Here is a 12901-nt window from a genome sequence, read left to right on the forward strand (position 1 = left end):
GAGTCTTCTTCAACAGCATAGTTCCAAAGCATCAATTCTTCAGCACTCAGCCTTCTTCACAGTCCAACTCTCACATCCATACATGACCACTGGAAAAACCATAGCCTTGACTAGACGGACCTTAGTCGGCAAAATAATGTCTCTGCTTTTGAATATGCTATCTAGGTTGGTCATAACTTTTCTTCCAAGGAGTAAGCGTCTTTTAATTTCATGGCTGCAGTCGCCATCTGCAGTGATTTTGGAGCCCCCCAAAATAAACTCTGACACTGTTTCCACTGTTTCCCCATCTATTTCCCAAGAAGTGATGGGACAACTGATAGAAAAATAACTTCTTGCTACAAACTAGCAAGGGGGCACTCTTTCTGCCCCCTTCGCAAGTCTATGTCAGAAGCTTTCTCTATCTCTTTCATGCTTTAATAAAACTTTATTACACAAAAGCTCTGAGCGATCAAGCCTCGTCACTGACCCTGGATCGAATTCCTCGCCTCTGGAGGCCAAGAATCCTAGCACTGTTCACGGCTCATAGGCTCAACCTCTCCCTTCCATGACAGTTTGGATGGTGCAGTTCATGCTGATCTCCTGAGTGCAGTGGCTTGAAGTGGGATCTTAGTTTCTTGACCAAGAATGAAACCCAGGCGGTGGCAGTGAAAGCACTGATACCTACCCACTAGACCACAAGGGCTATTGGGCTTGAAAAAGGAGTTCAGCCTTTGTCTTCTTTGTAGAAAAAATTAGGCAACTACAGAAGGTAGTGAAGCAGGTACAGCTTGTTAGAAGAAAAGTACCTGTGGAAAGCTAGAGTCACGTTTTTGAGGTGGCTTAAATTACCTACATGGGGGCAGTTTTCCAAGTTTTCTCTAGCCAGTCATCTTGCTTTGTTGTGCTTTTTGCCCATATTTGGCCTGACTCAGGGTTCTCCCCAGTGTGCCCACACATCCTTGGATTCCAGCTGTGGCTGTGGTTATACAAATCTGCGTGGATGGACCTGTATGTCTGAGTTTCTGTGTCTATGAGTATATCGATTGTGAATGTGAATTTTCCACTGCACGGCTATTATTGAGTGTCTCTCTGTTTTTCTCTCTATGCACTTGTGTGGTTGCATTTTTGTCACGAATTGAGTGTACATTGGTTGTGTAAATCTGTGTGTGTCTGTGACTCAGGCCTTACATACTAGATATGTGTGTATGTGTCTCAGGGCATATGTGTCCTTGGAGCTGTGTTTGTATTTTATATGTATGGGAGTGTGTTGTATGTGAAGTTGCTGTTCCTTTGGATGTTCCTTTTTGTATCTGTCTGTCTTCTTCTTTGTATCTATTTGCATGTGTCTCTGTTCTGTATTTGCGTGTGTCTCTGCCTTCATGTTTGTTTTGTGCCTCCACAAAATATGTGTGGGTCTGTCCTGTGAGATTGTTTCCCTTGGCCCTGAGTGTGTGCACCTGTGTGTGTGTTCCCCTCAGAGTGTCATTGCTTTGTTGGTCTGCTTGTGAGCCATACATCAGCCCAGCACCTGAGTCCTCAGGGGAGGCTGGGGGGATTCTGTGCCTGAGTGTCTCCATGTCTGTGGTGTCTGTGTATTTCCTTGTGAGTCTGTATATCTGTGCACCTTGAAAGAGGGCAGCTGCAGAGGGGATCTGCCTATTGGCGACCCCCAGGAATGGGTGAGAAGGGTGACAGTGTGTGCTTCTCTCACTCCCAGATTCAACCTCTTCTGCCTCCACTCCTTGTGCCTCCCCCTTGCTCCTTGAAAGAAAAGCTATAAAAAGCAGAGACATCACTTTGCCGACAAAGGTCTGTCTTGTCAAAGCTATGGTTTTTCCAGGAGCCATGTATGGATATGAGAGTTGAACTATAAAGAAAGCTGTGTGTGACGAATTGATGCTTTTGAACTGTGGTGTTGGAGAACTCTTGAGAGTCCTTTGGACTGCAAGGAGACCAAACCTGTCAACCCTAAAGGAAATCACTCCTGGAGCTGAAACTCCAAATGTTTGGCCATCTGATGTGAAGAACTGACTCATTAGAAAAGACCCTGATGCTGGGAAAGATTGAAGGCGGGAGGAGAAGGGGATGACAGAGAATGAGATGGTTGGGTGACATCACTGACTTGATGGAGATGAGTTTGAGCAAGCTCCGGGAGTTGGTGATGGACAGGGAAGCCTAGCGTGCTGCAGTCCATGGGGTCGCAAAGAGTTGGACATTACTGAGCGACTGAACTGAACTGCCTCCACTCCTTCCAGTCTCTGGCGGCTCCATCTCAGTCTTCATGGATGAATGGAGTGAAGGATTAGTTCACAGAATCACAGGCCAAGGCCCTGTGGGCCCTGGATGGCACAATAAGGAGGGGTGTCTGGGGAGGGTTCTGGGCCCCTGGGAAGAGGCTGGGGAACAAAGCTCCTGGGTCCCTTGGCAGAGCTGGTGGAGTCCTGCAGGACTCCTGGCTCCCCAGAGGGTAGGACTTTCACTCACCTGTGCTGACCCCAGCTCAATCTGCAAGCACCAACATCAGCGTTGTTAGTCGGGAGAGGGGCAGTGGACCCACTGGATGGTGGCAGATGAGAAGCGTAGTCACCAAGCTGGGCTGCCCTCCCTCTACTCCATTCCTTAGACACCACAAATGCCTTGCCTCCTGCCTCACTCTCTAGTTGGGCAGAGGCAAGCCAGACCCCTGGGGCCCCACAGATTGTCCTCCTAGACCTCCAGCGCCTAGTCACTGAATGAGTGTGAGCGGCCACCCAGAGTCTCTGGAGTCAGGAGGAAGAATCAGGCCCTGGGGCAATCTTTGATGGGGATTCTGGGAATTACAGAGGGCCAGCACTTAGCTATGGTGTTAGAGAAGACTCTTGTGAGTCCCTTGGACTGCAAGGAGATCAAACCAGTCAATCCTAAAGGAAATCAGTCCTGAATATTCATTGGAAGGACTGATGCTGAGGCTGAAGCCACCTGAATCAAAGAACTGACTCATTGAAAAAGACCCTGATGCTGGGAAAGATCGAAGGCAGGAGAAGAAGGGGATGACAGAGGATAAGATGGTTGGATGGCATCACTGACTTGATAGACATGACTTTGAGCAAGCTCAGGGAGTTGGTGTTGGACAGGGGAGCCGGGCATGCTGCAGTCCATGGGTTGCATAGAGTGGGATATGACTGAGCGACTGAACTGAACTGAGCATTTAGCACCAGATCTCTCAAAATAAACACACAACAGAGTCACTGTTGATGCTAACTCAAATATTTTATTTGCTTTAGCCCCATTCTGAGCGCTCACCTGGGCAATCTTAGAGGAACAAGAAACTTGAAGAAAGGATAGTGACTGATATTAATTTAAAAGTACCAAAATGCTGGAATGTTGGCCTTCCTGGTTCTCTCTCTCAACATTCCTCTCCTCATCCTCACCAGCATGAGGAAATTGAGGCAGTTAGGAATTTGGGCAAGATCACAGGATGACTTCTGAGTTTATTGCCAACTACTTTTGACCAAACTCCTTCTTCCGAAGCTCACTTCTTTTTATCTTGCCAGTGATGGTTTTGGGCAGCTCTGAGACAAACTCCACCTGGATAAAGATAAAGCAAACCCATTCCAATTGAGATCCCCTGACCCCCATCATTTTCTATCAACTCCCAGCAGCTCTCCTCCTTTGCCCCTTCACAGACCCCCAGAGAGGTGGACACCATGGGACAGTCTGGTGCCACCATTTTTGGGGTCCACCATTTTTGTCAAATTCTTTTCCTACCCTCTGAAGTTGGATGCAGCCCTTTGATGTACTTTGACCAATGAAGTATGAGTAGGAGTGAAGTATGCCACCTCTAATAAAAAAGTTGCGAATCATTGAGACAGGCCACCTTCTCTGTCCATCTCTTCTAGTACTCTGGTGGGTACCTACAAGGCAGTTGCTCCTTTATCCTGGTCCCAAGATGAGGAGATGTGGAACAAAGGCCCCAGGAAAGCTATAGTGGACAAGTGGCATGAGCAAGAAAGGCATCTTCCTTGTTACAACCCACTACAAATTTGGGACCATTTGTTACCCACAGTAACATCTAACCCTTCTTAACTGCTGTGCATCCTATATTCTGCTCTTGAAAAAGCATCAGATCCTAATCTTAACAGCATGAACTCTGTTGTCAGGTACACATGATCTTAAATTCCACCTTTTATTTATTCTAATCTCAGGCAATTTTCTTTGAGTGTCTGAGCCTCAGTTTCCTCTGTGTAGACTGGGAAGACTATCTCAGGTTATGGAGAGGATTAAATAAAATAATAATGTGTGTAAAGCATTCAGTCCAGGTTCTGGTATACATAGTAAATGCTCAATAAATGTTAGGTATATAGATTTATAATATGTATGGATTGTAAGCATTCAGACAATGCAGCCAATTATTATTACAAAAGAAGGAAATATTAACTTTTTGTTTTTAAACAAATAGTATAGTATTATATATATTCTTTCATAGCCTGTGTTTTTATCTCAATAATATATTGTCATGATATTTTTATGTTAAAAATAAAAATCACATTTTAAGTTACAGAATAATATTAAATTTCTTGAATAATTTAATCCTTTCTCTATTGTTGAACATTTTTTGTATTTTGTTCAACATTTTTTGTATTTTGTTCATGGTGTTTGAAACAAATGAAGTTGAATAAAAAGTATCAGAATGTATTACATGTTGTTAGAATAAATATCATTTTGCTAATTTTTGTTTGTTATGTATGTATATGTATACTGGATTGCAATATAAAATGTATATCTCAGTACAAATAATGTTTTTCGAAAGTTTTGAAGTTGCTGATTTGGATGTCTTTTTCAAATTTTGAAAGATTATAAATAATTTACATGGATATCTTTGGACAATTGTCTAATATTTTTTCTTTAGGTTGACATGCCAGCAATGGATGAGTTTCTGACACAGGATAGAGGTTCTATCCAATTCAGTGGGCTCCCTCACACCCATAAGCTGAAAAGCTTCCTCTGTAGACAAAACTTTTAGTTCTCTTGGGTACTTATGCTTCACCCCAGCTACACCACATCCTATGAGGCTTGAGGCAGCAGAATCCCCAGAAGCACTCAAAGGGACCAGACCCCACTCATCTGCTCTCACTCACCTTCCTTGGGTACTTGTATGGGGCTGTCACTGACTTCACATGCTGCTGCAGCTCCTTGGTGAGCTCGTCTTGGTCACGGCACGAGAATCCTGGGTTCAGGACAACAAATGCCTTCACTACCTGCAGTAAAGAACCAGCGTGGAGACTCAGGCGAGTTCAAAAACTAAATGCTTGGCACTTCCTGTGGTTAAGACTCTCCTCTGCAGCAGAGGGCACTATTCCATCCCTGGTCAGGGAACTGAGATCCCACATACCATACTGCACTGGGTGGCCAAAAATAAAACAAAGGGTAAATGCTCATTAAATTAATGGAAAAATAAATGGACAGTGGAGCTTTTAGAAATGTGAATACTTCTGATTTCTACTTTTTACCCGGAAAAATCATTTAACTTCTCTTAATCTCAATTTCCTTTCCTGTGAAATGGGGAGAGAAGAGGTTCATTCTTCATCAGGTTTATGTAAAGATTCCATGAGACAATGCATATAAAACTTGAAGCTAGTTTAAATTTATCTGTATTTCTATCATTGTTATCATCACCATTTTCACTAGGTAGGTAGAGTTCTATGGACAGTTAATAATTGTTAAAACTTGGCACTTAATAAATGTTGGTAATCTACTAGTTTCATATTATTACTTATGTCTTCATTTAATTTCACAGGGATTGTACGCAGAAGGTGTTCAATGCACACTTGTTGAATCCATGAATGTATCCTCTGGACCCAGAGTCCTCAGTTTCCCTTTTGACTCTACCACTCATTAGCTGCGTAACCCAGACATGTTATTTAACCTCTTCATGCCTCTGTTTCCTTCTGTGTAAAAAGGTATAAAAAGAGTCTTTAATTCATTGTGCTCTGTGAGGGATAAATAAACTGGTGTATAGAAAGGGTTCATTAACTCCTAGATGGCATCAGCAGCGGCATTCCGAGTGAGCATCATTTCAGTTACAGATGAGGCCACAGTGCCCCCTGCTGCCCATGTAGTGTAAGTGCACATGTACACTAACTGCCCTCCCTCCACGCAAGGCTGGGTAGGTATGGGCCTGGAGCATACATGGACGTGTCTTCCCAGTCCCACACCCAGCCACGATGACCCCATGTCCCCCTCCTCACCTCCCCTCGAATCGGGTCCGGGCTGCTCACCACAGCAGACTCAGCCACCGCTGGGTGCTCTGCCAGGGCATTCTCTACTTCTGCTGGTCCAATGCGGTACCTGCAGGACCAATGGTTCCTTCTGAGCAAATTCCAGGGCTAGGGTGACACAGGCCCTCAGGTCTCACCTTTTGGAGAGACACATCTTCCCCTGGCACAGAGGGAAAGTGTCGCAGGGAGCCAGAGGCCTGTGCAAAGGCCGTGTAAGAGGACTGAAATGTGGATTCCTGAAGTCAGGCAGCTTCCTCTGGCATGAAAACTCTTTATCGTCAACATTTGTTGAAATTTTACATCCTGTTCCTAAACTATGTAATGTGTCATTTTATTTCCTTTATAAATTATTTAAGACTTAGGAACAACAGAATTGGAGTCAGGCCGTTTTTGTTTAAATCTGGGCTGCACCCTCTACTGTCTTTAAAACTTCAGGCAAGTTTTTTTTCCACTGGTCACTGACTCAGTTTCCTCATGTAAAATGAGCATAATCAAGAGAATTCCCTGGTGGTTCAGTGGTTAGGACTCTGTGCTTCCACTGCCGAGGGCACACGTTCAATCCCCACTCAGGAAAATAAGATCCCTCATGCTGCACAGTGTGGGCCTCCTCCCTTAAAATTAAAAAAAAAAAAAATGGGCATAGTCACATCTACCTTCTAGCGCTGAGAAGTGGATTGTATAAAACACTGCACAGAGCACTGTCACATAATACATTTTCCATAAAGGTGAATTTTATTATTGTTGTTGTTATGTTTTTCTGTGGTGTGTGCTTCATCAGAGGAGCACACAGAATAAGCTCCCTCAACAAAGAGGGACCAAAGTAAAGTTTTCCTTCCCAGTCCCTTTAAATTACATGATGTTTTACCATGGTTCAGAACTAGTCTGAGAGTCCACCACCAACGCACGAAGGAATGTCTGGGCAAGCTAGATCCCTCGAGGCATATGAGAGTGATACCTTCTGGCTCAGGGTCAGCTACACCTACCCAGATGCATTGATGACATCATCACTCCTTCCAAGGAACCAGAAGTAGCCCTCTTCATCAATAGTTGCTCTGTCCCCAGTGTTATAAAAGTCCCCACATTCCACTTCAGCTGTTTTCTCTGGGTTATTCTGCGAAGAGAACAGCACTCCTTTGTTGAAAGCAGTGAGTTTAGAGATGATGAGCCTCAACACGGGGTTCAGATACTGGCTTCAAATCCTTCTCTACCTGACTTGGGCAGTTTTTATATCTCTCTATTTTCATTGAATGCAAGCACTCAATGCATGCTACTGGTAAAATAATGAACAATACTAAGCAAATTTTAAGAGCATTAAAAAAATAACAACTCAGTTTTGTGTGGTACTCCAGTAGAATAAAATTTCTACTAGAGTATAATTCCATTTATTTTATTCACTCTTATAAGCTCAGCATTCACACAGTGCCTGGACAGATGGGAGGTGTCAATAAATGTTTGCTGAATGAATTTTCTTCTCAAAAGATTACCTATTTGAGCCTCACACAAAGACTATGAAAATGGTATTTTATTTAAGCTTTTAAGATAATTGTATGTTTGCATGCAGTTAGGAGAAATAATTGGGCTTCTCTGGTGGCTCAGATGGTAAAGAATCCACCTGTGAAGTAAGAAAGGTGGGTTCAATCCCTGGGTTGGGAATATCCCCTGGAGGAAGAAATGGCAACCAACTCCAGTATTCTTGCCTGGATAATTCCCATGGGCAGAGGAGCCTGGTGGCTTACAGTCCATGGGATCACAAAGAGTTGGACACAACTTTTCTTTTTTGCATTTCTTTTCCTTGGGGATGGTCTTGATCCCTGTCTCCTGTACAATGTCACGAACCTCCGTCCATAGTTCATTAGGTACTCTGTCTATCAGATCTAGTCCCTTAAATCTATTTCTCACTTCCACTGTATAATCATAATGGATTTGATTTAGGTCATACCTGAATGGTCTAGTGGTTTTCCCTACTTTCTTCAGTCTAAGTCTGAATTTGGCAATAAGGAGTTCATGATCTGAGCCACAGTCAGCTCCTGGCCTTGTTTGTGCTGACTGTATAGAGCTTCTCCATCTTTGGCTGCAAAGAATATAATCAGTCTGATTTTGGTGTTGACCATCTGGTGATGTCCATGTGTAGAGTCTTCTCTTGTGTTGTTGGAAGAGGGTGTTTTCTATGACCAGTGCATTCTCTTGGCAAAACTCTATTAGCCTTTGCCCTGCTTCATTCTGTACTCCAAGGCCAAATTTGCCTGTTACTCCAGGTGTTTCTTGACTTCCTACTTTTGCATTCCAATCCCCTATAATGAAAAGGACATCTTTTTGGGGTGTTAGTTCTAAAAGGTCTTGTAGGTCTTCCTAAAACTGTTCAACTTTAGCTTCTTCAGCGTTACTGGTTGGGGCATAGGCTTGGATCACCGTGATATTGAATGGATTGCCTTGGAAACGAACAGAGATCATTCTGTCATTTTTGAGATTGCATCCAAGTACTGCATTTCAGACTCTTCTGTTGACCATGATGGCTACTCCATTTCTTCTGAGGGATTCCCGCCCAAGTAGTAGATATAATGGTCATCTGAGTAAATTCACCCATTCCAGTCCATTTTAGTTTGCTGATTCCCAGAATGTTGACATTCACTCTTGCCATCCCTTGTTTCACCACTTCCAATTTGCCTTGATTAATGGACCTAACATTCCAGGTTCCTATGGAATATTGCTGTTTACAGATTCAGACCTTGCTTCTATCACTAGTCACATCCACAACTGGGTATTGTTTTTGCTTTGGCTCCATCCTCTCATTCTTTCTGGATTTATTTCTCCACTGATCTCCTGTAGCATATTGGGCACCTACCAACCTGGGGAGTTCTTCTTTCAGTATCCTATTATTTTGTCTTTTCCTACTGTTCATGGGGTTCTCAAGGCAAGAATACTGAAGTGGTTTGCCATTCCCTTCTCCAGTGGACCACATTCTGTCAAACCTCTCCACCATGACCCAGTCATCTTGGGTGGCCCCACATGGCATGGCTTTGACTGTGTTGATCACAATAAATTGTGGAAAATTCTGAAAGAGACGGGAATACCAGACCATCTGACCTGCCTCTTGAGAAACCTATATGCAGGTCAGGAAGCAACAGTTAGAACTGGACATGGAACAACAGACTGGTTCCAAATAGGAAAAGGAGGATGTTAAGGCTGTATATTGTCACCCTGCTTATTTAACTTATATGCAGAGTACATCATGAGAAACGCTGGGCTGGAAGAAGCACAGGCTGGAATCAAGATTGCTGGGAGAAATATCAATAACCTCAGATATGCCGATGACACCACCCTTCTTCTTTGAGTGAAGAAGAACTCAAAAGCCTCTTGATGAAAGTGAAAGAGGAGAGCGAAAAAGTTGGCTTAAAGCTCAACATTCAGAAAATGAAGATCATGGCATCTGGTCCCATCACTTCATGGGAAATAGATGGTGAAACAGTGGAAACAGTGTCAGACTTTATTTTTGAGGCTCCAAAATCACTGCAAATGTTGATTGCAGCCATGAAATTAAAAGATACTGACTCCTTGAAAGGAAAGTTATGACCAACCTAGATAGCATATTAAAAAGCAGAGACATTACTTTGCCAACAAAAGTCTGTCTAGTCAAGGCTATGGTTTTTCCTGTGCTCATGTATGGATGTGAGAGTTGGACTGTGAAGAAGGCTGAGCACTGAAGAATTGATGCTTTTGAACTGCAGTGCTGGAGAAGACTCTTGAGAGTCTCTTGGACTGCAAGGAGATCCAACCAGTCCATCCTAAAGGAGACCAGTCCTGGTTTCAGCCTCAGCATCAGTCTGAGGCTCAGGCTGAAACTCCAGTACTTTGGCCACCTCATGCGAAGAGTTGACTCATTGGAAAAGATGCTGATGCTGGGAGGGATTGGGAGCAGGAGGAGAAGGAGATGACAGAGGATGAGATGGCTGGATGGCATCACCAACTCGATGCACATGAGTTTGGGTGAACTCCGGGAGTTGGTGATGGACAGGGAGGCCTGGTGTGCTGCGATTCATGGGGTCACAAAAAGTTTGACACGACTGAGTGCCTGAACTGAACTGAACTGAAATGACTAAACACAGCATAAGAAATAATATGGGCTTCTCCAGTGGTTCAGATGGTAATGAATCTGCCTGCAATGCAGGAGACCCAGGTTCGATCCCTGGGTTGGGAAGATTCTCTGGAGAAGGAAATGGCAACCAACTCCAATATTCTTGCCTGAAGAATTCCATGGACAGAGGAGCCTGGTGGGCTATAGTCCATGGGGTCCCCAAGAGTTGGAGTCTGAGATCAGTTTCAGGGCTTGTCTACACTTCCACAGTCAATCTTGGAAGCTGAGAATTTCCTCTCAGTGGCCACTGCTAGCCAGAGTTTGTCTGATGAAGAGTTATAGCAGGTTTCCTTATATTTATTGTAGATTCCTTTACTGTAGATTTCTCTAATCTCTGAATTTCTCATTTAGAGTTTGGGGCCTAAAACACATCACCTTGAACCCTAATCTTGCCATTTATTTTGTATTGGGGAAGACATGTCAAGCTTTCAGTCTGCAGTTTCTTCCTCTGAAATAGGGGATAAAGACACCCCTGGAGGTTCAGCAAGATTTAATAGATTTGTCTGCATCCTATTGGTAGTAGGCTGGTATAAATTGAACCCATTCAAAGCCAACATTCTTAACCATAAGAGATAACTGGACTTCAAGTCTGTTGGTTCTGAAGTTAAGCTGTTTTCTACTCCATTAGTCATCCTGTAAGTGTCAGATGGGTTATGATAGGAAGAGATGTGAGATTAAGAGCTTTGAGATTAATTAGAACAGATTTCATTGACCTGGCATGAATAAAGGAAGATGGAAGATGTTTCAGGATGCAGAGTTGAGTTCAGTCTGTAATCACCTACACAACTCCCTGTGAGGATTCTGGGAGCCTGTTTGGAAGCAGATGGTGTGTTCTTACCTCATAGTACATGAAGAGGCCTATGGGCCTGGTGGGCTTGATCCTGATGCCAATGTTTCCTTCCGTGTTGGGAGGCTGGATATTGCCCTTGTCATCAATGATCTGGAGCAAGAGATCTGTGAATCCCACCCTGCAAGGATCCCCAACATTCCTGCCCCATGCAAATATTGCCTGGCTTGTTCATGTGACACAGTAGTGGTAACTGGGGAAAGGGGTTGTGATAGAGAAGCCCTCTCAGAAAATAATAAAACTGTCAGAAGTCATTGAAGCCAGCAAATGGTGAAATCCAAGTCATGGGTGAATGTATTTGTTTCATAGATATATACACATTCCAAATGTGTCTTCAAGCTAGAAAATATGGATCAGGAAAGGCTAAAAGCACCAGTAGTGGAGAGAGCCTCCAGTGCCAGGATATCTACTCTTTCTGCAGGCTGGGTGAGTGAGGCTTCTGGCCGTTCTGGCAAGCTGCACTCATGCCCAGAACATGGCAGTTCTCAACAGAAACCTCCCCAGGAAATTAGAGGAAATGTAGGCAGACAGTAGAAAGGACAACTGGGATGCATGGCTGGTTCTGTCATCTTATGCCACACAATGGTCTAATCTTAGCCAAACACTAACTTCTCTCTGCCAATATCTTCCCCATCAAACCTGAATGTCAAAGGGTGGGATGGCCTTCCCCATGGAACCTGGCTTGATCTTCATCCCTCGGAGAGTGCCACAAGTTATTCCCTGTTAACAAAGGAAGAGAACTGGGGTTGGCCAAGAGTCTAGGCTGATCACAAAGCCATAAGAATCAAACACAGCATCCATGCTCACAAATGTCATTTAATGCTTGTGGGGAAGCTGGAAGGCATTGACCCAACTCTAGTCAGCAGGTATTCACTGCATCTGACATGAACTGGGACTGAGCCTGATGCTGAGTCTGATTCCAGTGGGAGAGGTCAAGAAGAAGCAGAAGAGTAAGCTCCAGGCTGGGGGCATGTAATGTAGGGTATGGAGTTCACACTGTATGCTGAACATGTGTCAGTGTGCCAGGAGAAGGCCATGAATCCATTTAACAAACATTTACTTGGAGCTGCCTCAACTTTTTCAGAGCTGTGTTGAAATTATTCACACTGTTCATGTGGTTCCCTTTGCACTGCCCCACTGCTCCAGTCTTCCTAATGAAGCTTTTTTCCTTCTTAACAGTTCTCTAAAATATCGTTCGGGCTTCCCTGGTGGCTCAGAGGTTAAAGTGTCTGCCTGCAATGCGGGAGATCTGGGTTTGACCCCTGGGTCAGGAAGATCCCCTGGAGAAGGAAATGGCAACCCACTCCAGTATTCTTGCCTGGAGAATCCCATGGATGGAGTAGCCTGGTGGGCTACAGTCCACGGGGTCGCAAAGAGGTGGACAAGACTGAGCACTTCACTTTCACTTTCAAAATATCGTTCTGCCTACAGTTAAAAGCTTTATATCCAGATAGACGACAGGTTGAATTTTGACTCCACCCTTCACTAGCCATGTACCAATTAATCCCCCTTGATGTCCTCTCTGTCAAAAGAGGATAATTATAACATTTATCACTTTGAGTGCTTTTGAGTGTGTGCCAGGCATATAGCAAGTATTCAATAAACAACTACTTCTAACTATCGTTCAGGTCCCAAGAAAAGTAAGTTGGAAGATTCTCTTTCTGTAGTATTTTCACCTACACTTCC

The 12901-nt window shown here is 43.9% G+C and overlaps 1 protein-coding gene across 3 annotated transcripts in view; it reads right to left on the reverse strand.

Annotated features, from left to right (window-relative positions):
* Window positions 1-3256: 3256 nt before the first annotated feature.
* Window positions 3257-12901, reverse strand: part of ACSM1 (acyl-CoA synthetase medium chain family member 1) — a 57648-nt gene continuing 48003 nt past the window's right edge. For all 3 annotated transcript variants that reach the window (XM_068968340.1, XM_068968339.1, XM_068968341.1), the window contains exons 9-14: window positions 11855-11935; window positions 11207-11308; window positions 7220-7347; window positions 6207-6306; window positions 5097-5216; window positions 3257-3546 (exon numbers count right to left, since the gene is read on the reverse strand). In XM_068968340.1, coding sequence (XP_068824441.1) covers window positions 3460-3546; window positions 5097-5216; window positions 6207-6306; window positions 7220-7347; window positions 11207-11308; window positions 11855-11935 — 618 coding nt within the window. In that variant the 3' untranslated portion in view covers window positions 3257-3459. The remainder of the gene's footprint in view (window positions 3547-5096; window positions 5217-6206; window positions 6307-7219; window positions 7348-11206; window positions 11309-11854; window positions 11936-12901) is intronic.

This window comes from Capricornis sumatraensis, chromosome 3, assembly GCF_032405125.1.
Source record: "Capricornis sumatraensis isolate serow.1 chromosome 3, serow.2, whole genome shotgun sequence".
Classification (NCBI taxonomy): Eukaryota; Metazoa; Chordata; class Mammalia; order Artiodactyla; family Bovidae; genus Capricornis; species Capricornis sumatraensis.